At 47.5% G+C, this 24,262-nt stretch overlaps 2 protein-coding genes and 1 long non-coding RNA gene across 7 annotated transcripts in view; 2 read left to right on the plus strand and 1 right to left on the minus strand.

Moving 5' to 3' along the window:
• Positions 1–12,935, minus strand: part of WDR62 (WD repeat domain 62) — a 43,126-nt gene extending 30,191 nt beyond the window's left edge. For 2 of the 5 annotated variants that reach the window (XM_042918989.1, XM_042918990.1), the window contains exons 1-8: positions 12,214–12,620; positions 8,948–9,039; positions 8,009–8,071; positions 4,923–4,980; positions 4,523–4,693; positions 3,626–3,763; positions 3,026–3,208; positions 642–802 (exon numbers count right to left, since the gene is read on the minus strand). In XM_042918989.1, the coding sequence (XP_042774923.1) occupies positions 642–802; positions 3,026–3,208; positions 3,626–3,763; positions 4,523–4,693; positions 4,923–4,980; positions 8,009–8,071; positions 8,948–9,039; positions 12,214–12,390 (1,043 nt within the window). In that variant the 5' untranslated portion in view covers positions 12,391–12,620. Of the gene's footprint in view, positions 1–641; positions 803–3,025; positions 3,209–3,625; positions 3,764–4,522; positions 4,694–4,922; positions 4,981–8,008; positions 8,072–8,947; positions 9,040–12,213; positions 12,622–12,773 lie in introns of those variants that run through there. The other 3 variants (XM_042918987.1, XM_042918986.1, XM_042918988.1) reach the window with 3 other exon arrangements.
• LOC122208293 lies at positions 3,759–7,998 on the plus strand. Its single transcript, XR_006197189.1, has 3 exons — positions 3,759–3,863; positions 5,954–7,106; positions 7,850–7,998. It is a non-coding gene; the product is annotated as an uncharacterized LOC122208293 (long non-coding RNA).
• THAP8 (THAP domain containing 8) lies at positions 12,923–23,895 on the plus strand. The gene is made up of 3 exons (XM_042919146.1): positions 12,923–13,209; positions 23,017–23,209; positions 23,442–23,895. The coding sequence occupies exons 1-3, from the start codon at positions 13,127–13,129 to the stop codon at positions 23,835–23,837; spliced, it is 672 nt and encodes a 223-aa protein (XP_042775080.1). The 5' UTR covers positions 12,923–13,126; the 3' UTR covers positions 23,838–23,895.
• Positions 23,896–24,262: the final 367 nt, after the last annotated feature.

The following is a 24,262-nucleotide window of genomic DNA, read 5'->3' on the forward strand; positions in this document are numbered from 1 at the left end:
AGGGGAAGATACAGCACAGCTCACCCCTTCCACCCCCTCTCAACATGGCAGCCAGAGGGATCTAATGCTCAAGGCCTGACCATATAACCAATGCCAATGCCTGAAATCAGGCTGCCCACTGACATCAGAAAAGACTTCCTTTATTGGAAGGAAGCTTCCCCTAACAGTCTCCATAAATGTTCAGACCTGTCTCCCAACATCTTCCCCTGGTACACTAGGCTCTGATCACACAGTCTCTAGTTGTTCCTGCAACGCACCAAGCCCAGGGTGTTTTTCCCTTCAGGTCTTTACGCTTGCTCTTGGGACCCAGCTCTCCACACAGCTGGCTCCCTCTCACCAAAGACACTTCCCCTGGCTGCCAATCAACACAGCCCCATCCCCGGGCACTTTCCTTCCTGAGTCCCTGCTTTATTTCACCACAGCATTTATGACTATCTGAAATGGTCTCGTTTGTGTACTTGCTTATCATCAAGCTCCCTCACTAGACTGCAGACTTCATGGTGGCAGAGATTTTGCTGCCTCGTTAGAGCTGTCTCCTTCCAGCCCAGGGCTGGCCAGATAGGTAGATGGGGCCGGAAGCATGAGTGAATGTCAGTGGACAGACTGAGTGGGCTCCTCTCCTTCCCCCTGCTGGGCAGTACCTGGGCTCCAAGCCCTGGGCCACGTCCACCCCAAGGTAGTGCGGTTTGGGCAGGTTCGCGAGGTACTGCAGGCTGTGGGCCTGGAAGATGCGGACTATCCCATCTGTGCAGCCGCAAAAGATGAGCTCCTGGCTGACACACAGGCAGGAAGACAGAGAGACCTGTGGGGGCAAAGGGAACACAAGTGTACTTGGTGTTCCATGTGGCCCAGTTCAGGGACACAGGGACTAACAGAACAGCCTCCAGAGAAGCCTTATAGTTCTTTGGGTCTGAGAAGTCTATTTTAGCAAATTTTAAGACTTTTGAAATCAGGATGTAGCAGTCACCATTGAAAGAAACATGCCAGCAGGCAGACAGAGGCACAAATTATGACAGAATTGTTATTGTCTACAGAGGAACTCAGCTGTGTGTGGAAAATAATCTGTTCAGCAGATTGTGACTTCAGATAGGTAATTTGCAGTAACAGGGTTGAATTTGAAGCTTACGTTTTACTCCCTATTGTTTGAAAACAACTTCAGAGATTATACTTCAGAGCAACACAGAAAAATGTTACCGTATACAGGAAAGACAATTGGGCCATCTATCCTGCCAGAACACACAGATGGACAGGGCAGGAAGTGCCAGACCTCTGGATACAGATTACAGGAGTTTGTCCAAGTCTAGAGGAACTTAATTTATAAGTTGTCATTTATGACAACTGCTCAGGGGCTAACCATCCATCTGTCAAAAGCTTTGGACTTGCTTAAGCTGCCCAAGTTCTAGAAAGAGGATTCAAACGATAAAAAAACAAATGCTGTTTAACCAACTAGGAAAAACAGATGAAACTCTGAATTCTTCCACAGGCCTGACACCACTCCTTTAACCCTAAAGGTGAGTTATGGAGGGGAGCCACAAGAGCAGGAGTAGGATGGGGTGCCTGGGTGGCTCAGTCGGTTAAGTGTCCAACTCCTGATCTCAGCTCAGGTCAATCTCACAGGGGAGATGGAGCCCCACATCAGGCTATGCACTGCTTGGGATTCTCTCTCTGCCCCTTCCCGACTCACATGCTCTTTTCTCTCAAAAAAAAAAAAAAAAAAAAAAAAATCACGAGTAGGAAAAGGAGGGAAAACCATTATGCTCCTGCTGATAGCCAATGGGCATCCAGTCTCAGAACAGGAAGACAGTTTGGATTCAAACCCTCAGATCCTGAAGAAAAGTAGTTCTGCAATTTATAGATGTAACATCCTTTATTTTGTTTGTTTATTTATTTATTTATAAGTTTTTATTTATTTATTTTGAGAGAGAGAGAATGAGAGTGGGAAGGGGCAGAGAAGAATCCTAAGCAGACTCACACCGTCAGCCTAGAGCCCAACTCGGGGCTCAATCCCACGTACTGTGAGATCATGACCTGAGCTGACATCAGGAGTTGGATGCTTAACCAACTGAGAGACCCAGAAGCCCCCATCCTTTGGTTTAAAATGTTATAAGAGGGGGCGCCTGGGTGGCTCAGTCGGATAAGCGTCTGACTTCGGCTCAGGTCATGATCTCATGGTTTGTGAGTTCCATCCCCATGTCAGGTTCTGTGCTGACAGCTCAGAGCCTGGAGCCCACTTTGGATTCTGTGTCTCCCTTTTTCTCTGCTCCTCCACTGCTCACGCTCTGTCTCTCTCTCTCTCTCTCAATCTCTCTCCTTCAAAAATAAACATTCAAAAAAATTTTTAAAAAAATAAATAAAATGTTTTAAGAGCACCTCAGTGGCCCAGTCAGGTAAGCACCCCACTCTTAGTTTCGGCTCAGGTCGTGATCTCATGGTTCACAAGATTGAGCCCTGCAATGGGCTCTGTGCTGATAGTGTGGAGCCTGATTGGGTTCTCTCTCTCCCTCTCTCTCTATGCCCCTCCCCTGCTCACACTCTCACTCTCTCTCTCAAAATAAATAAACTTAAAAAAAAGTTATGTATTTTTAACATAGTCTTTTTTGAATGAAAAATGAAGTCAATCATACCTTAGATTAAAAAAAAAAATGCAGTCCTCCCACCAGTTAAGAGTGCTCAGTGAAGAAGAAAAATGGGAACTGGATCAAACAGTGACAGGAGAGCGATTGTAACCTTGACCCCATTACAGGGTACCAGGCACTGTGCTGAGCACCTTCTATATATTATCTCATGGGACTCCCTTATTAACTCTGTGAGGTAGGCATCAGGATTTCCATTTTACAGATGAGGAAACTGAGGCTCACTGAGGGAAAGTTTCTCACCAAAAGTCTCACAAGCAAAACTTTTGAGAGGTTAAACCCAGAGTTAGTGGAATCAACTACCCGGCAGGGACATTACTGAATGTCCCTAGAGACACATGTCCTGGGAAGAGTGTTTTCCCCACTGATGGCAGACAGGGAGGGTGGGGTACCTTCAGGTTGATCCACTTCTCCAGCACCCTCTTCTCATTGAACTGGCAGAGGAGGCCCGAGTAGGACACACAGAAGGTATTGCCTGCCATCTGGCCCCGGCCACAAGCCACGCCACAGAAGATGTTGTTGTGCAGCTCTCCCAGGATGCCTGAACGCCCTACGAGGGGCACCGTGCCCGTCACCTGGAGGCACAGCAGGGCATAGTAAGACACTGTCCGCATGGCCTCGACCCCAGCAAGGTCACAATGGGACTCTCATGACCAGACGATATGACACATAGCTAAACAGAAGGGCTCGGAGGAATTCCTCCAAATGGAGGAGAAAGGAAGAAAAAAGCAGAACAGACACTTCTAGGCAGAGTGGCTGGAAGGTGGCAGTCCAGAAAAGAGGTCTGGCCCCAGGGTCCGTGTGTCGGGAGATTTCCCAGCAGGGCCTGACAGCGCCTGAGCTGTCTGAGCAGGCCCAGAAGCAGAAGCTGACCCAGAGGCCAGACAACCTCTGAGATCACTGGCTCCAAATCTCAGGTAGAAACAGGAGTCCACACTGCCCCTAATGGTTAACCGCCAGGCCTGGCTAAGGGGACAGGGGCAGAAACCTACCTTTGCTTCAGTGGAGACTTCCAAGAACCAGAACCTCACATGCCGATTCCCTACGGTGACAAAATAGCTGCTGTCCTCTGAGAAAGAGAGGGCGATGACCCTGCATGATACCTTGTTGGAAGCCACCACAATGTCTTTCTGGAAGAATCAATGCACAGAAGTTCACACTAGCACCCAGCCATTGGATCATTTGTGCCTGTGCCTGAGCCCTGTATCACTCAGCCGTCCCCTGCTCCAGGTCAGTTTTCCTGGGGCCCTCTGGGCCCTTGGGGAAACCTACGTGTGGCACTCTTATCTTTACTAATCAGAGGAGACTGAGGTTTGGAAAGGTTTCCATGCGTGCGTAAGTTCCAGAGCTCTCCCCAAGAGTCCCAGCTCTACAGCTCACACGTGGCAGAGCCTTTGCAGGATGAAATCCTCTCCATTGTCCTATATGGTAGGTGCTTCTCCCCACCTCTGCCAGGCTCAGAGAGGTGGTGTCATGTGCTCAAGATCACACAGCACGTTGTGAACAGAGCCAGGATTTGCCACCCACTTCTGCCACCTCCAAGTCCTCCCCTAGCTGTTCCCAAATCCAGCCTTTCAGTGCATATTAACTCACTGAATTCTCACAACTCAACAGGGGAGATGCTAACGTATCCTTTTTACAGATGAGGAAACGGACCCACAGATAAGTAAAGTCACTTGCTCAAGGTCACAGCTGGTCAGTATGAGAATAATTACGTAATTCTACTAGTTAGAGCTTGTCGTATGCCTCACAGTAAGTGTCTAAAACTGGGATCAGCATGCACTAGGTGCTCAATAAATATTTTCCGGATAAATGAACACTTTACCAAATTATCTCATTTAAGTTCGCTCAATGCCTGAGCTGCAGGGTACCCCCACCAGTCTTCTCACCTTCCAGTCCCAGACGTTGAGTACCATGTCGTGCTGGTAGCCCATAGACACGATGTGCTTCATATTGGGGGAGAAGGCCACACAGGCCACGCCGTACTTGTGGCCCAGCATCTCTGCCACCTGATTCTTCTCATCCACATCCCAGATGCGCACAGCAGGCCTGTGCCCGTTCTGGGGAAGGTGGGGCCATTACTGCTGCTGGGATCTGCACCAGGAGGGGCTGGAAGGGCTACTGGGGCTAAAATTGGCATTGCCCCAGTATGCCCCAAAGCCACCTCCCCCATCTGCCATGGGGCTTTCTGGCCCAGGAAGAAGCTATTCTAGGGGCTTCCCACGCCTACTGTGGGGTAGAAGGAATGGCCCCAAGATCCCTCCCCACCCACTCACAAACACAACTCACCTCCCCCGTCACTATGTACTTCCCATCAGGGGAGAAGGCCAGAGCACTCAGCGACTTCCTGAGGGAAGGGAAAGGCGCCGGTCATTGGTTCCAAGGAGGGTAGGCAGCCAGGTCCCAGCCTGGCTGTGCTCACAGAACTCTGCCCACTCCTTGCTCCCAAGCCTTGAAAGAGGCCAGGAGAGGTGAGTGCCAGCAGCTCCCACAGAGCCAATGTTGCGCGTGTGCCCAGCACAGCATACAGCGCGTTCCCTGCATTCCCCACTGACAGAAGAGGGTCAGTGGCACAGGAAACCAGGCGTAAAAGCAAAGTCCCCAAACATAGATAGGGTGGTCGCTGTACAAGGACCTTCCTTTCCTCTTGCTCAGCAGGGGTGGGCTCCCTAAGGCCCCACCCACCCTGTAACCCTGAGAATTCAGGTGCAGGAAATGGTACCGATCTGTCCTAACTGTGGGGGGGCGGGGGGAGGGGGTGCTGGCAGACATCACACTGAGACAGCATGTGCTCCACTGCTAAACACTCAAAGTGTTCTGGAAAACCCATGAACAACCAACATGTTTCTCTCTAGCCTGCACAAGGACTGAATGACCAGAGTAGTTTGCATGTTCTCTCTGGCAGCAAGTTTCATGGCTCCCAGACTACGTTGTTTTTTTCCTCTCCCCTCTCTCTCTCTTTTTTTATTTGAGAGAGAGAGAGAGAGCATGCACACACAAGCTGGGGAGAGGAGGCGAGAGAAAGACTCTCAAGCAGGCTCCACGCTCAGCTCGGAGCCCAACGTGGGACTGGGCTCCACAACTCTAGGATCATGGCCTGAGCAGAAATCAGTCGCCCAACCAACTGAGCCCATCAGGTGCCCCTCCACTCTCTCTTTTAATCCTATTTTACCTGTGTTCCTTAATGGTCTAGTAATGGTCTCCCTCATGTGAGTTAGTTGGTGTGCAGGTAACTAAGCGAATGCCTCTGAGTCTCTGACAATCTTATAGAACACTTATCATCATCACCTAACTCTCTGGTGTCTTCCCACCACTCCTAGGGCAGCAGACAAGGCAAGCTGCCTACCCGATCGCCACCTGCCCGTCCTTCCTCGCCGACAGAAGCCAAATTTTAATTAGAATGGCAGTGTCTCCAGCTGGAGTATATTTCCTCGCCTCTCTACACAGGTACAGCTACGTGATTTAGTCTGGCCGGTGAGAAGTAAACTGAAACGCATGTGGGATTTCCAGAAAAGCTTCTCAAAGGCAACTCTTTGTCCTGATCCCCAATCGTTCCCCTTCTGAATGACGGACATGACAGCCAGAACTCCATCTTGGACCAGGAGACAACCTCAAGTACAGAGGCCTCACAACAGGCACGGTGGAACAAGAAGACAGGCAGACTGGGATTCCTGAGGCTTGCAGAGACACCAGCCCCTGGGTCCTCACCTCCAGACTTCTTTCGAGCACAAAGAGCATGCCCTTGTGTTTGAAGCCATGCTCATGGGTTTCTGTTGACTGCAGCCACTCCTAGCCTGTCGTGTGCCCTGACCCTGCGCCTGGCCCTCCACAAAATGCTCTATGGGCATTGTTGCACTTATTCCTCAGGCATGCTCCATGAACTCAGGTCTCTCAGCCAGTTTTGAGACAAGGAGACCTCAACACAGGGAAGTCCTGCCCAAGTTACCTGACAGGGCAAAGCCCTGGCCATCAGAATTCCCTGCAGAGGCTTTGAAAAATGTCAAAGCCATGCTAAGAAGCATGAACGAAAGTGTGGTGAGGAACAGGGTGATACATGCAGTTTCAGAGATGCTCCCCACAACATACTCACTAGTCACCGGGGGGAAAAGAGAAGCTTCACAGTGGAAAAGCCTGGCAGACACCACCTTAACCAAGGGCCCAAGGGAACACCACTGGTCGTAAGAGAGGTCAATATCATGCACCGCCTGACAGAACGCACTGAGGAGGATGCAGCATTCCTTCTGAGGTGTTCCTGCCAAAGATGCAGAACCTCAGTCTATCTATGAGGAAACATCAGACAAACCCAAAGGGTGGAGCATTCTACAAAATACCTGGCCTGTCATCCTCGAGTGTCAAGGTCATAAAAGTCAAGAAAAGACAAAGGAACTGCTTTAGACTGAAGAAGACCATAGAGACAACTGAGCAACGTGTGATTCTGGACAGAATTCTTTTGCTCTAAAGAACATTCTTGGGGTAAATGGTAAAACTTGAAAGAGGCTTAGTTGGTAGTGATGTACCAGTTTTAATTTCCTGACTTTGTTGAATGTACTGTGGTTTTGAAGGATAATGCCCACCCCATGCCCAGGAAATCCACACTGAAATATTTAGAGGCACAGGGGTATCATGTCCCCAATTTACTCTCAAATGGTTCAAAAAAAAAAAATTACTATGTATATAGACTGAGAATGATAAAGCAAATATGGTAAAAGGTCAACATCTGGGGAAAATGAGTGAAAAGTAGACAGGCATTCTTTGTATTGTTCTTTAAAATCTAAAATGGTTTCAATGTGAAAAGTTAAACAATTGTTAAGACCCAGAAGCAGCTTCTGTTTCAGCCTCCTCTCCCCTTTGCCCCCTCCTCCAATTCCAGGCAAAAGAATCTCCGGCTGCTCCTCAAAAAACCAAGATTCTTACTCACTGCGGGGCCTTTTGCCCTTGCTGTTCCTTCTATCTGGAAGACGCCCCCTACACTTTTGCGGGGGTCACTCCCTTACTTCTTTCAGGTCTCAGCCTCCAAGAGGCCCTCCCCGAGACCTCTGATATGGTTTTCCTCCATTTTCTGCCTGCAAACCTGCCCTAACACATCCTCGTTATTTCCCCCATAGCGATGGTCAGAATTGGCTAGTAATTTGCCAACTGGTTTAGTCTGTCTTCCCTGCTGGACTGTCAGCTCTACAAGAGCAGAGATTCTCATGTCTTTTGTTCACTGTCCCCAGCACCCGGAACACTACCTAGCACAAAGCAACAACGTCGCTGAACCGACGGGTGAGTGAATGAGTTAGTCACCCACCTACGAACTCCCAAGCCATGTGGGGAAGGGGGTGTGTGCCGGGACCCTCACCCCACCCCTACCCAATGTCCAGGCCCCAGCCTACCTGGCAGTGTTAAAAATGTGCTGCTGCTTGTTCTCCTTGGGGTTCAAAATCACCACCACACAGCTGGGGAGAAAGAGGGAAATGTGCCCAAACTGAGGGGAGTATTGGGGTCCAGGGATGATTCTATTCCCAACAGAAGAGCCCACACATAAATAAGGCTCTGAACAGAAGATTCTCTCCTCCTTCTCCAGGTGTCTAATGCTGAGAATTTTAGGACACTTCAAGTTATTAGATAATATATTCTTAAATAGAAACCAACACTTCTTCTGTCAGGCACTGGGCTAATAAAGACCTTATGTGCACAATCTCTTTAAATCCTTACAAATGACAGGTAAAGTCGGAAATCTTAGCCCCCTCTTGTAGATGAGGAAACCTGAAGCCCAGAGAGGGAAAATCCTTTGCCCAGGACCACCCAGCAGGTCAGGAACAGAGTGGGGATATGAATCCATAACAGATTCAAAAGCCCACCCTTGTCCTCTATCCTGGACTGCATTGTAAAGACTCAATGACAGACAGATATTATTCATTAGTAAGGACTACAGATCTGCCCCTGCCCTCCAGGAGTGGAGGGGTCTTTGGCGCCTAGAACAGTGCCAGGCTAGATCAGTATTTATGGAATAAACAGGAGGAGATCTTTCAGTCCTCTCAACTACCCAAAAGGAGGATATTCCTAGTTGTGTTTTATGGACGAAGCAGCAGGGGTTCACAGAAGAGCACACGGTGGAGCTGGGACACAAATCCAGGCTGTCTGACACCATGGCTTGGGTATTTCCCAGAATCGCCACCACCTCCCATCTGCAGTCACAATAAGGCTTTCATGGTGCTCACCACATGCCGGGTGCTGTTCTAGACCCAGGTGGGCCTCTCCACAGTCCTCAGGGGTAGGCAGCTTACCTGCATTCTACAGCCAGAAAAGCCAAGGCCCGCCCACTCACTCACCCTGCCAGGTAGGCCACATGGCCTGTGCTGGGGTCACAGGTCAGGCCACTGCTGTTCTGGGCTGTGATGCCAAGCACCTTCTCGAGCGACACCTGTGGGGGAAATGTCCAAGTCAGAAGGACATGTCCCAGTAGGCTCTCCGTGGCACCACTGCCTCAGCCACCCATTCAGTCCCTGTTACATCTAATACTAACTGAACTTCTACAGTCATGTGACCAACAGCTAACATTTGTTCTTCTCAACATTCCTTTGAAGGACACGGAACGATGAGGAAGACAGACAAAAACCCCTGCCCTCCTGGAGCTCACGTCCTAATCATGATGGGATGGAGGACATAAAAAATAAACAGAACAAACATGTAAAACAGATGCCAGGTGCTGATAGGAGCAGAAGAGAAAAATAAAGCAGGGAAGGAGATTGGGAGTATAGGGAAGAGAGAAGGCCTCATTGAGAAGGTGACCTCTGAATAAGTTTCTAAATATTTTACAAGGATGAAAAATTCGAAGCCTCACAACCCAAGGAAAGAAGGCACTATTATCACCCCATTTTACAGATGGAGACATTGAGGCCCAAGATCCCACGCCTGTGGAGTGACAAAGTTGGGATACAAACCCAGCTAGTCTCTGGCTCCAAAGCCAGTCCATATGTTGGGCCCTGCAGGGGAGACACAGGCGTGAGCAAGAGTGGACAACATCTATTCCCTCAACAAATTTACAGTCTAGAGGTTCAACAAGTAAAGAAACAAGTGAACAATCACATTGAAAATTTTAAAATTCTCTAAGCAAAGTAATTTAAATGAGCAAATCTCTATTGTGGTTGATTAAAACAATTTAGAGTATAGACTAATAGAATTGTGATACTTTCATACTTTCTTTCAAAACGAAAGACTAGTTTCTTTTTTTTCTTAATGTTTATTCATTTTTGAGGGACAGAGAGACAGGGCACGAGTGGGCAAAGGGCAGAGAGAGGGGGAGACACAGAATCTGAAGCAGGCTCCAGGCTCTGAGCTGTCAACACAGAACCCAATGTGGGGCTTGAACCCATGAACCGTGAGATCATAACCCAAGCCGAAGTCAGATGCTCAATCAACTGAGCCACCCAGGCACCCCTGGAATAGACTAGTTTCTAATTATTAAAGTAAAACATTCTCAAGCAAGTCCTTGGTATCAGAAATGAGAGGCATAGCATAATGATAGCTAACACTTACTGAGCATTTACCAGGAGGTAGGCACTGTTTAAATACCTGTAACTGTACCGACTCATCTAATACTCACAATAACCCTGTGATATGGTCATTATTGTCATCATCTCCATATTACAGACGAGGATATAAAGAGGCTCAGAGAGGTAACCCATCCAGGAAGGAGCCATACCAGGACTCTAACCCAAGCAATCAGGCAATGGCACTCACATCGTTTTTATATCTGTCAATCAGCATTACTGGGCATTAATATAATATAATGGTCATTTTTAGAGTAGATCTTTTGTAAGCCAGATGGACTCTGTGCCACCAAACAAGAAAAATAAATGACATCAATTACCCAAAAATACCCAATCAAAACAGTAGTAGCTACCACTAATAGAGAATTTACAATGCGTCAGGTATTGTTCTAATGCTTAACATATGTGAGCTCACTTAATCCTCACAAACACCTTACAAGGGAATATTTATATTATTATCTTCATCTTACAGATAAGGACACTGAGGCACAGAAAAGTTCATAACAAGAACAGAACTGGGGTGCCTAAGTGGCTCAGTCAGTTAAGAGTCCAACTCTTGATCTCAGCTCAGGTCTTGATCTCAGGGTCATGAGTTCAGGCCCTGCATTGGGCTCCATGCTGGGCATGGAGAGAGAAGGGGCGGGGGGGGGGGGGGGGGGGGGGGGGGGGAGGGGAGGAGGCGGAAGAGGAAGAGGAGGGGGAGACAAAGAACAACAACAACAGAATTAAGGTTTAAGCCCAGGCATTCTGGGTCCAGAGGTTGCACTCGTTAAGAGTGCACATTACTTACTGCCTCTCTGAAATCGCTATTGTCATTCCTCTATTTTATACATAGTTTAGTGCTCACAAGGTACTTCCAGGAACCTACAAGGTAAGGGCTGTGAAGTACAGGGTGCTAGGTGAGAGATTAAAGTAAGTGTCTGTTTTAGGCTGGGGGAAGGCCTCTCAGGGTAGGGATATGCAGGCTGAGACTTGAGGGATGAGGAGCCAGTCGGATGGACTGCAGCAAAAACCCAAGAGGACTCAGCAAACACTTAGGAGGTGGTAAAGAGCTTGGAGCCTCAGGAAAACAGAAAGCAGGCTTGTGTGACTGAACATTTGAGAGAGAGGACCATGGAGGTATAGCCAGAGAGGTGGGCAGGGGCCACCAGGAACTGCAGCCAGGAAGGGGTGATATAATCAGAGCGCAGCAGGAAGCCATGTGGCAGGAAGAAGATCCACCAGCAGCTACCATGTTTCTACTCTCTAACTGGACTCTGCCAAGCAGGTCATAGTCACCATTTCATTTCTGCTCCCTGCAACCCCATGGTATGGTTATTAATACTTCTGTTTTATAAAAACAGACTTCGTAGCTCAGAGAGTTGGAGAACAATTTTTTTTTAAATTGCTGCTGTGCTAATGGAAATCCTTCTATCTACTCCAAAATCTTTGTTCCTGTGTCTAAAGACTTAGGGAACTGTTCTGTACTCCCTCCCGCAGGAAGCGTTGCTGAGATTTTACAATTATTCACATGTTCTCCATAATTTAGGGTGGCAATATGGAATAAGAATCCCACGTTGGTAAGGGAGAAGTAAAGAGAAGGCAGGTGAGGAGGGAAGGCGGAGTAGCGCTGAGGGACAGTTTAGATAGGTAGGGTTCGATACTGAACACTGGTAGGGACCCTAAAGATCCAGCGTGGGGCGAGGTCACAAAAATGGAAGGGCCCAGAGAGACATCCAAAGGTGACTGAAGGGATACGTAGGAAGGCGGGACTAGGAGGTGATCAGCAGAACTAAAATACACTGAGGTAAGGGTCCAGAGAGAACCCCGAAAATGGTCCAAGGGCTAAGAGAGCCGGGGTTGACAGGTGGGCTAGAAATGATGGGTACCTGAGAGAGAAGGGAGAGTGGGAGGAGCCTCGGCTAACGGGGCGGGACGTAGGAGACTAAACGGGCTAGAGAAGACTAGCCGAGGGTTGATAGGCGGGGCCAACGATCTAAGGGCGGGTCCAGGGGAGCTTGGGAGGGAGCCTGGAACTGGAGTGGGCAAGGCAAACAGCTCCTCACCCGGTTGTTTACCGTGTCCTCCGGCGCCGCCGAGAGTCGTGTCCGCCGCCGGAGACACAGTTGGGGAGCGGGAGGCGGAGAGCACTGGTTCCTCCGCGCCGGAACTCCCACCGTGACGGATGGCAGCTTCTCGACTGCATCGTTCCGTGCGTAGCCTCCGGGCCCCAAGGCCGCCATCGTCGCGCCGGAGCAGGACAACCGTTGCACTTCCCAACTGCCGCCGACGCCTCCACGACCCGCTCAAAGAGCAAACGGCCCGCGGGAAAGCCGGCGCCGCCGCCCATTGGACGCGGTAGGCCCCGGGCCTGGCCAATGTCAGGGCTACCGAGCCGAGGTTTTGACCAATGAGGGCTGAGAGGCGGAGCGAAGTGTCTGGCAGGGTGGATCCATAGCTAGTTTACTTGATGCCTGATTAAACAAAATGGCATTTTTATTGTGGCCTGTGTTTTCATCATTAACAAACGTTTAGGTTTTAACTTTTACGTAGCTAAGGTCAAAGCCTCCAAAGCCCCCAGTTCGCTTTTTGCAGCACTTCCCCCGCCCACGCAGTGGATAGTCACCCGGATATAAGCGTAGGGTGGGGCCGAAAGAGACCGACCACTTGGCGCAGGCTCAGAAAAGCCGTGACGTCACCTGTCTCCCAGCACAAGATAAGGTCAGAGTGGCTAAGAACTGGCTTTGTGCCGTCCTACTCGCTTTTCCCCATTTGCCACGTGACCAGGGCGTAGTTGTGGTAGCGCGACTGGGCGCGTAGTGCGCAGCCGCCCTCTCCCCTTCCCCGCACGTGATGAGGCTTCAAGGGCCATCACGTGAGGCGGGCAGAGAGCGCGCGGGTGGGGCCGGGTTCTGTGGAGCCTCGCGAGGAGCAAAGTGCGGCTGCAGACTGGGCAGGATTCAACGGGCTTGAAGAGCCATGCCCAAGTATTGCCGTGCTCCGAACTGCTCCAACACTGCGGGCCGACTGGGCGCTGACAACCGCCCTGTGAGCTTCTACAAGTGAGCGCAAGTGCGGGGCGGGGCTTGCGGGGCGGGGCTTGCGGGGGCGGGGCCCGAGGATAACTGCCCCTTTGCCCGGCACCTGGTCCAGCCCGCAGGTATCTAAAAAAAGGGTTAGCAAAGTGAAGAGACGGTATTCTCAGCAGTAAACACAGAACATGGAAAGGCGCAGATGTGTTAAAACTCAGGTGTAGACGATTAACTACAGGTAGTGAAAGGGGCGAGCGGAAGAAGTGGGACCGTAGGGAGGGGCCTACAACTGCCCGCTTGTCATGTCCACGAAGTTGAGGTATCTCAAACGCAAAACATCGGAAACTGAGCTCCTGATCTTGTCTCCCTCCCAAACCTTCCACAACCTTTCCTATCTCGGTTAATAACTTACTTCATCTTACCTGTTGTTTAGGCCAGAAACCTTAGAGTCATCTCCCTACCTCTTTTCTTTCCTCACACTTAAAGTAAAAATTAGCTTGAACTGTAAAAAAACAAAGATAATTTTAAAAAATCTGTCTTCCTCTTTATTATTCCCCGGCTGGAATAAAAGACATGGGAAAGGCCGGCTGAAGAGTTAATAGGAAAAAAATATTTCTATATTTTTCACAGGGACATGCAGCAGATGTAAGTGAAAAAATTCCCCTTCTTTGAGCTTTTTACTAGGAAACTTTGTTCTCTAAAATCCTAGACTATTGGGGTGCCTGGCTGGCTCAGTAGATAGAGACACTTGATCTCAGGGTCGTGAGCTCAAGCCCTATGTTGGGCATGGAGTCTACTTTTAAAACATTGTAAAAACATGGATGATGATAAACTTTGCTGTTTGAGATCATATCGGTAAAAATGAAACATCTCACTGAACACCTGGGGGAGTTAAGTCATTTTTACAATGAGAAGCAGCCTCAGTTTACAGTCCAGGGGCAGAGCTTCAGGTAAGGCATTTGTGGACACAGTTTTCCACATTGACCTAAACTGTATTGCTTCCAAGGAGACAGGACTCTGGACTCACTTTGCAATGCAGACCTAGTATTTATCCCTTCACACACAATTCTGCTTTGCTTTAAGCCTAGCTAAACAATTTCATTTACATTTCACCCCTTTCCCCAAATCCAAATAATAACCCTGTCTTTTCCTTTGTTTGGTGAGACTCCTTATAGTACCTCTGGTGTGCAGTTTCCCTCATTGCTGTGGTACATAAACCTGACTTTCTTTGACTACAGGTGTGTCCCTGGGGGCCTTAGTCTGAATCAGCCAGGACACATTCCTCATCCAGTCTGTCAGCAGATCCTGTGGGCTCTCCCTTTAAAAATCTATCCAGAATTGACCACTTCTAACCCCCTTCTCTGCCTCCATTCTGGTTCTGGCCATTACCACCTCCTGACTGCACCATTTTAGTAGCCTCTCCATTGATCAACCCACTCCCACATTCTGATCTCCACACACAGTCACAGGGAACTTGTGTACACCTGAGTCAGATCAGAGTCCTCCTCTGTTCAGATCCCTCCCCTGGCTCCCACGTCACTCATAAAAGACAAGGTGAGGCTGGAGCAGACAGGCCTACAAAGCTCTACAGGAGCTCGATCCCTAGTCTCTGTATGACTCATCTCCCTCCTCCTTCTTCCCCCTTACCACTGTTCTCCAGCATCACTGGCTACTCGACGTTCCTCTAGCATGCCAGGCACATTGTTGCCACAGGGGCTTTGTGCTTTTCCTTCTTTTTTTTTTTTAATTTTATTTTTTATTTTTTAAAATTTAAATCCAGATTAGTTAGCATATAGTGCAACAATGATTTCAGGAGGAGGAGATTCCCTAGTGCCCCTTACCCATTTAGCCCATCCCCTCCCACAACCCCTCCAGCAACCCTCAGTTTGTTCTCCATATTTATGAGTCTCTTCTGTTTTGTCCCCCTCCCTGTTTTTATATTATTTTTGTTTCCCTTCCCTTATGTTCATCTGTTTTGTCTCTTAAATTCCTCATACGAGTGAAGTCATATGATTTTTGTCTTTCTCTGACTAATTTCACTTAGCATAATACCTTCCAGTTCCATCCACGTAGTTGCAAAAGGCAAGATTTCATTCTTTTTGATTGCCAAGTAATATTCCATTGTGTATGTATGTGTATGTGTATATATATATATATGTATATATATATATATATATATATATACACATACACACACACACACACCACATTTTCTTTATCCATTTATCCATCGATGGACATTTGGGCTCTTTCCATACTTTAGCTATTGTTGATAGTGCTGCTGTAAACATGGGGATGCATGTGTCCCTTCGAAACAGCACACCTATATCCCATGGATAAATGCCTAGTAGTGCAATTCCTGGGTTGTAGGGTAGTTCTATTTTTAGTTTTTTGAGGAGCCTCCATACTGTTTTCCAGAGTGGCTGCACCAGTTTGCATTCCCGCCAACAATGCAAAAGAGATCCTCTTTCTCCACATCCTCGCCAACATCTGTTGTTGCCTGAGTTGTTAATGTTAGCCATTTTGACAGGTGTGAGGTGGTATCTCATTGTGGTTTTGATTTGTATTTTCCTGATAATGAGTGATGTTGAGCATTTTTCATATGTCGGTTGGCCATCTGGATGTCTTCTTTGGAGAAGTGTCTATTCACGTCTTTTGCCCATTTCTTCACTGGATTATTTATTTTTTGGGTGTTGAATTTGATAAGTTCTTTATAGATTTTGGATACTAACCCTGTATCTGATATGTCGTTTGCAAATATCTTCTCCCATTCTGTCGGTTGCCTTTTAGTTTTGCTGATTGTGTGCTTTTCCTTCTGCATGGAAAGTTCTTGCCTTGATGACCACCACTTTATGTAAAATGATAACCCTTTCCCAGATAACATATGTATTCTCCCTATCCACCTCCTGTTTTATTTTTCCCTTTAATGCTTACCACTATTTGGCATGTCACATATTTGATGTATTCATTTATGGTCTTCCCTACTAGAATATCACTCTATGAAGGCAGAGATTTTTCTCTGCCTTGCTCTCTGTTATTTCTCCAGCCCTAGAACAGTGCCTGGCGCATAGTGGGTGCTCAGTAAATATTGGTTGGATGAATTCGATTAATGCATTTCAGATGGCTTTCCTAAGGAAACCTAGCAGCCCATGTCAGTTGAGGGGCCCTGGTACAGAATAGGAATAATGCAGAGGAGTCTTCGAACCTAAATCAGTGTGTCCAGATTTGCTTTATAAAATATATTGCTCTGGCATTGTTTATGAATTCAGTATCTCCAGGAGAAAGGAAATCCCTGCTGGACACAAAGGACCCTGAGAGATCCTGTTCCTGTCCTGACAACTCATGGATAAGTGAAGGGTCAAACATTGAAGAACCGAACACACAACGTGGGAGTCACTCCTGATCCTTTCTTCAGCACCACTGCCCCAGTCAGGTCCATTAACCCATCCTTTGACTTTACCTCCCAAACACATCTCCACCCAATCAAAATAAAACCCCTAACACCTTGGCAATACAGTTATAAATGCAAATGGGAAACTCCTAACTAAACTATTAGAAAATAACAAAAAAAAACCCCTACATTTCCAGTCTGACCATTTCTCATTACCTCTGCTATTCAGATTGTCATCATCTATTACTGAGACATTGTGAGAGCTGCTTCCTGACCTCCCTGCTTCCACTCTTGTGGCCCTTACAAGAACAAGAAATTAAAGAGCACTTACTATATGCCAGGAACTGTTCTAAATGCTTCACATATAATAATGAGAATAATGACTGTGCAGAGCAGCCAGATGGCTTCATAAAGATCAGTTTATATCTGTGTTGTTTAAATCCCGTCAGGGACGCCCAGGGGCTCAGTCAGTTAAATGTCTGACTCTTGATTTCTGCTCAGGTCATGAACTCATGGTTTGTGGGATCGAGTCCTCTGTTGGGTTCCGCGCTGACAGCAGCAGCCTGCTTGGGATTCTCTCTGCCCGTCTGCCACATGTGCACAGGGGTGTGCACCCACACTCTCTCAAAATAAATAAATAATTTAAAAAATTAAATAAAATAAATCCCACCAATGGCAATCAGGCTGTCCCTCACACAGGCTAACCCATTTCCATCTCTAGACTCACCCCGAGTCAGTTTTGCAGAAGCCACATAGTTAGTTAAGAGTTTGGCGAGGGACTATTTCCAAAGGAGATTCAGGAGAAGGCAAAAGGAGAAGGAGAAACAAAGAGGGATGTGGCTGCCAGGGAATAACAAGAGCCTGCCAGGCAGCCAAAGGAAACATTCATTAGTTCTATTTTAGGCCCTTTCAGGCACGTATGAGAGTCCTCTCTCATGGGGGACCTATCAGGAATTGCATTTGGTTGGCAGTAAGAAAGTCACGAAATATTACTGGCTAAAAAAGATTATGGAGATTATAGGATAGAGTGTGTTTAAATTATGCTGCCGTAACAAATGCAAAATCTCAATGGCTTACTACAGCAAAGGTTTATTTCTCACTCACACTATGTCCTCTGCAGACCATTTGTGGACCTACTCTACAATATCTTAACTGGGGTCTCAGGCTGAAGGAGCCTCTCCTACATGGAATATTGCTGGTCTTATAGGAGGGGGAAAAGAGAAAGTAGGGAGAATCACCCATTGGCTCCCGACAAATTTTATATTTAGAAATGGCCCAGGGGCACCTGGGTGGCTCAGTAAGTTAAGTGTCTGACTTGATTTCGGCTCAGGTCATGATCTCACAATTTATGAGATCGAGCCCCACATTGGGCTCTGAGCTTACAGCATGGAGCCTGCTTTGGATTCTCTCTCTTCCTCTCTCTGCCCTTCCTCTGCTCACTCTCTCTCTCTTTCTCTCTCTCTTTCTTTCTCTCTCTCTCAAATAAATAAACATTAAAAAAAAAAGAAGTGGCCCATGTCACTTTCAGTCATTTGGCCAAAGCAAGTCTATGGCAAGCCTCAAGTCTTTGGAGTAGAGATATATAATCTTCAAGTGAGGAAGGGCAGCGAATATTTTGAACAATAACATAATCTACCAAGAGTTTATTTTTCTCTCATATAAAACAAATACAGAGGTTGACAGACCAGCACCAGTGTGGCATGTCCACAATCGTTAGGGTTGAGGTTCCTCTCTTTCTGTCCTGTCATCCTTAGTATGTTGCTTCCATCCAAGATGGCTGCCAAGTGCCATGTATCATTCCTGGGAAGAAAGGGAAGAAGAGCGAAAGGGGCTCCAACTGCAAACTGAATTAGCCCCCTTTAGAAAGCCTTCCCAGAAACCCCACCCAATGGTGAGTTCTCCATCATTGGTCACCCTCCAACTACAGAGGAAACTAGGAAATGTAGTCTTTTAGCTGGGCATTTAACCACCCTGAAGACCATTAGGATTGATTGTTAGTAAGGAAGAAAAGAACTTCTTTTTTTTTCTTTTGAAAAGAACTTCTAACAGCATATACCACTTCATGATCTAGAAGGATGACCAACAAGACTAAACCGTTCTATAGAAAAGGAGGACACTGCCCACTTATGGTAGATTTTTAGAGTCCATTATAAATGTTGCCATTCAGAGGAATAAAGAAGAATAAGAAAAAGACCAAGTTAGGAAGAGATTTTGTACTTTCCTCCTTTGCCCCTTGAGCTGCTCTGATCCATGTGAGAACCCCCTCGCCTTTCAGGTACCATTCCAGATTTTCTTACACAACACAAAAGTATTCATTGTCCAGAACCTAGTTACATGGCCCCACCTACACAAAGGAACTTGGGAAACATAGTCTTTTAGCATGGCACTTTATGACCTCAACTAAAGTTGGAATTTCGCTAGTAAGGAAGAAGAAAAGGGCAAGTGGAGTAGTCACTTGTCAGTGTTTGCCAAGAAGGGGGCAGGGTTTGCCAAGAAGGGGGCTGCTGCAAGAGATTTCTTGTGTGTGTCCAGGCAGAATGGGGTTGATGAGAGGATTTGGATCCCAAACAGAGACGAAAGGGACTGCAGCAGCCAGAGTTCCTGGCTGGGTGCCCTGGGGTTCTGCTCTTTGGGTGCCACAGCTCTTCTGAGTCAGCCCCTCTGTCCTCTTGCACTAGCTGTGCCCCCCCCCCCCCCCTGCCCTGTCTGTCTGCCTTTTGGCTGAGAAGTCTTGCTCCCACCCCCATCTCTGTCCATCCTACCCAACTCCTTTTTTATGTGTCCTTCCTAGTTTGTTTTTCTTTTGTTCTTAATTTTGAAATAATGTTTATTTCTTTATTTTGAGAGACAGCACTTATACATGAGTGGTGGAGGGGCAGAGAGAGAGGGAGAAAGAGAATCCCAAGCAGGCTTCACATTAGCAGCACAGAGCCCAACGCAGGGCTCCATCCATTGAACACTGAGAGTATGACCTGAGCCCAAATCAAGAGTCAGGCACTTAACTGACTGAGCCACCCAGGCGCCCCTGCCTTCCCAGTTTCTTTATGCATATACAAGCAAATCTGAATATATGTTCTAATTTCACCCTTTATTACTGTATTAATTTCCTGTGGATACTGAAACAAACTTGATGGCTTAATGCAGCAGAAATTATTCTCTCACAATTCTGGAGACCAGAAGTGCAAGTCGGTTTTACTGGGCCAGAATCAAGGCCTTGGCAGGGTTGCACTCCCTGTGAGGCTGTAAGAGAATCCATTTCTTGCCTCTTCCAGTTAGTTTCTGGTGACCGCATCATTCCAATCTCTGCCTTTGTGCTCACATCACCTTCTCCGCTTTCATCTGAGGTAACATCTTCTCAGCCTCCCTCTTACAGGGATACCTGTAATTGCATTTAGGGCCCAGGTGAAAGATCCAGGATAACTTCCCATCTCAGGACCATTAACTTAATCACACCTTTTGTCATGCAACGTAGTATTCACAGGTTCCAGGGATTAGAACATGGATATCTTTTGGAGGCCATTACTGAGCCTGCCACAATTACTAAAAGCTGATCTGCTCTGTTTGGAACTTTGCTTTTTTCAGATAACGTGTATGCCTGACAATAGCATGTCAGTTCATAGAGTGCCTCCACGTTCTGTTTTAGGGTTCCATAGTGTTCCTTTTGTGCCCGAGTTTGTTACCTTGTCTCCTAGGGATCGTGTTGTCCCGCAGTCTCTAACACCCTTACTCTGCCCTTTTAACAAAGAGCAGGCCTCAAAGCCCTCAGCAGATGAAGGTATCTAGCTGTTTTTTTTGGTCAACTCCTGTTCATGGAATTGATACGGTTTTCTTTACTTTTCTTCTTTTTTTTTTTTTTAACAGAACTGTATGACTTCTTTTTTTTTTTTTTTTTAATTTGAGAGAGAGAGAGAGAGAGAGAGCGCCAGGGATAGTGGCAGAGGGAGAGAGAGAATCAAGCAGGCTCCACACTCAGCACAGAACCCAACACAGGGCTCCATTCCACAACTCTGGGATCATGACCTGAGAGATCAATCAGCTGAGTCTCCCAGGTGCCCCAATACTGGTTTTTCCATCTTAAATTGTGGTGTAAAGTTTTCTCTTTGAGGTATCTTTGTTAAATACTTAAAGTTGGTCAGTTTTAAGAAAAATATTAAGTAAATCATGTGGCAGATATAGAAGATACTGTGCAGGTAGAATGTGGATGACTGACCATACTAGTTATCTAATGCTACATAACAAACTATCTCAAAATTTAACGGCTTAAAATAAACCTTTAATGTCTCCCAGTTTCTGACAGCTGCCACAGGACAAATGGTCCAGAACTCAATTATGTGGCCGCCCCTGACTGCAAATGAAGCTGGAAAATGAGGTCTCCATTGTGGACAGTCTGGAGTCTCAGATAATCCCCACCCACTCCCACAGGGAAAGCTTTTATTTCATCCATTTTTTTAAACTTTAATTTTTAATTTTTACCTTTAATCGTAAAATACATGTAATATAAAATCTACCATATCAACCATTTAAAATTTTTTTTAATGTTTATTTTTGAGAGAGAGAGGGAGACACAGAATCTGAAGCAGGCTGTCAGCACAGCCTGACGCAGGGCTCAAACCCACGAACAGTGAGATCATGACCTGAGCCAAAATTAAGACTCAGACAAGTAACTGATTGAGAGCTACCCAGGCACTGCTGTTTGTTTCTTTTTTATTTAAAACTTTTTTTTTAAGTTTGTTTATTCTGAGAGAGAGGGGGGCAGAGAGAGGGAGAGAGAGAATCCCAAAGAGGCTCCACACTGTCAGCACAGATCCTGACTTGGGACTCTGTCCCACAAACCAGGATATCATGACCTAAGCCAAAATCCAGAGTCAGACACTTAACCAACTGAGCCACCCAGGTGCCCCAAGTCTTTTGCCCATTTTTAATGGGGTTATTTTTGTTGTTGTTGAGTTGTTTAAAAACCTTTTAACAGGGGTGCCTGGGTGGCTCAGTCAGTTAAGTGTCCAACTTCAGCTCAGGCCATGCTCTTATGGTTTGTGAGTTCGAGGCCTGCATCAGGCTCTCTGCTGTCAGTGCAGAGCCCGCTTCTGATCCTCTGTCCCCTCTCTCTGTGCACCTCCTCCACTTGCACTCTCTCTCTCAAAAGTAAATATTAAAAAAAACCCCACCTTTATCAGGTGTTTTCAAGCATACACCAAAAAATAGAGTTATATAAATGGATTTGCATATATCTATCACTCAGATTTACCAGTTGTCAACATTTTGCCAATCTTTTTCATCTACCCTCCACCTACTTACACCTTTAATACAGTATTTATTTATTTTTAAAGCTTATTATTTTGAGAGACAGCATGAGTGGGAGAGGGTCAGAGAGAGAGGGGGAGAGAGAGAATCCCAAGCAGGTTCTGTGTTACCAACGCAGAGCCCGATGTGGGACTTGAACCCATGAAGCTGTGAGAGCATGACCTGAGCCAAAACCAGGAGTGGGATGCTCAACCGACTAAGCCACCCAGGCACCCCTTTAATGCAGTATTTTATTTATTTTTTTTAATTTTTTTTAATGTTTATTATTTTTGAGAGAGAGAGACAGAGAGCAAGCAGGGAAGGGGCAGAGAGAGAGGGATACACAGAATTGGAAGCAGGCTCCAGGCTCTGAGCTGTCAGCACAGAGCCCCATGTGGGGTTCGAACTCACAGACCATGAGATCATGACCTGAGCTGTAGTTGGCCGCCCAACTGACTGAGCCATCCAGGCACCCCTTTAATGCAGTATTTTAAAGTAAATTCCAGATATTAGTTCTTTTGCCTATAAATATTTCAGAATGTTTTTCCAACAGATGACTATTTTAAAAACATAAACCAGGACAATTATCATACCTAGCAAAATTAATTTCTTACAACTATCCAGTGCCCAATTCATGCTCAATTTTCCCCAACTGTTTTAAAATGTCTTTTTATGGAATGATTTGTTGCAGACGAGGTCTATAACCTGCAATTGGATGTTCCTTAAATCTCTTTTAACCTATAACCCCACCCTACCCCCATGAATGTAGAATCTCCTACTTTGTAGATTTGTCCAGTTTCATAAACTACTCTCTCAGCTTCATGTAGAGGAGCAGATTGTTGGGGGAAGGCAGAGTCGCTGTGGGTAAGGGAGATCAGGAAGGAGGCTGTTGCAAAAGCCCAGGCAGGAGAGGATGGAGGCTGAATGGAAGGGGCAACAGAGGTAGGAGAGGTGGGCTGATGCTGGGTGTTTAAAAGGTGGAAGAATGGGATGTGGGTTGGTGGTAGGGCCTGGGCAGGAGGCAGGGCCAGCTTCTAGCCTGGAGAGACAGAGGTCTGGAGCCCAGGGACCTCCCGATGTGTGTGTCCTCAGGGAGTGGTGTGACCGGACCTGATATTGCTGACCCCATAACCCCACTGACCCCGTAACCCCACTGCCCCTGGCAGGTTCCCACTGAAGGATGGCCCCCGGCTGCGGGCCTGGCTGCGGCACATGGGCCATGAGGACTGGGTGCCCAGCTGCCACCAGCACCTGTGCAGTGAGCACTTCACACCTTCCTGCTTCCAGTGGCGCTGGGGTGTGCGCTACCTGCGGCCTGATGCAGTGCCCTCCATTTTCTCCCCAGCGCCGCCTACTGAGGTGAGCAAAGGGAGGTCCCACCAGTGGCGTCTGACCCCCAGTCTTCCCCACCTGGAAATAATCCATGGAGTCTGATCCCCAGCCCTCCTCTCCTGAGGGAAGTCCCTCCTCCAGTCTGACCCTATGCCCTTCTCTCCTGAGGGAAGTTCCTCCTTGAGGTCTGGCCTTACCTGATGGCAGTACCCCTTGGAGTCTGGCCCTGATGCCCCCCACCCCATGCTTTGTCTTCCAGAAGCAGCAGAGTACCCGAAGCACCGAGAAGCCAGTCGTGTCTCCCTCCCCACCAGGCGTCACGCCCCCGACCCCTGGCCCAGCTCTCTCGGCCCCTGGCCCCGTGCACCTTGTGGTACTAGGGCCAGCATCCAGAGGCCCCGAGGCCTCAGCCACCGTGTTCCTGGCCCCCCTGATCCTTCCTCCTGCTCCTGCCAGGCCACGGCCTGGAGTCCAGGCCCAGCACCCTCTGGCCGGGCTGGGCACTATCCTGGGAGCACTGCAACGTCGCGTGCGGAGGCTGCAGCGGCGCCAGGAGCAGCACCAGGTGCAGCTGCGGGCTCTAGAACAGCTGGCGCAGCAGCTGTGCAAGGAGAGCCTGCCGGCTGGGCACACCAGGACCTGCTCTGCCTGGTGAATGTGGCCACCTGGCCCCCGTGGCATATGTATTTTCCTTTAAAAGTCAGAACATTTCATTCATGTTTCCACATTTCTGGCTTTTCTTGAAAAAAAAAGTCAGTTTGGCAATGCCTACCCACTATTGGTCAGAGCAGGGTAATGGCTGTTCCATATATTAATAATATTTAAGGGGCCTTTACTCTCTGCCAGACAGAGTTAATAACTTACTGAAGACTCACTGTGACCTTGGTACTGCGGTTGTCCCCATTTTTCAGATGAAAAGTCAGGCACAAATCTCGCCCAAAGTCAAGCAGCCAGTAAGTTGCAGAACCTCGATTCAAATGGTTAGAGAGCTCCTGCCTGGCCCCTATGGAGTGTGAGTTTGCAGCCCATCTAGTAGAGTCTCCCGAGCCCTATCTAAAGGCGCTTTTGCTCCTATAGTTT

Source organism: Panthera leo, chromosome E2, assembly GCF_018350215.1.
Source record: "Panthera leo isolate Ple1 chromosome E2, P.leo_Ple1_pat1.1, whole genome shotgun sequence".
Lineage (NCBI taxonomy): Eukaryota > Metazoa > Chordata > Mammalia > Carnivora > Felidae > Panthera > Panthera leo.

Coding starts and splice junctions, on each gene's coding strand:
- THAP8 (XM_042919146.1), top strand. CDS start 13,127: ATGCCCAAGTATTGCCGTGCTCCGAACTGCTCCAACACTGCGGGCCGA. Junction 13,210..23,016: donor CGCCCTGTGAGCTTCTACAA/GTGAGCGCAAGT, acceptor TGCCCCTGGCAG/GTTCCCACTGAAGGATGGCC. Junction 23,210..23,441: donor CCCCAGCGCCGCCTACTGAG/GTGAGCAAAGGG, acceptor TTTGTCTTCCAG/AAGCAGCAGAGTACCCGAAG.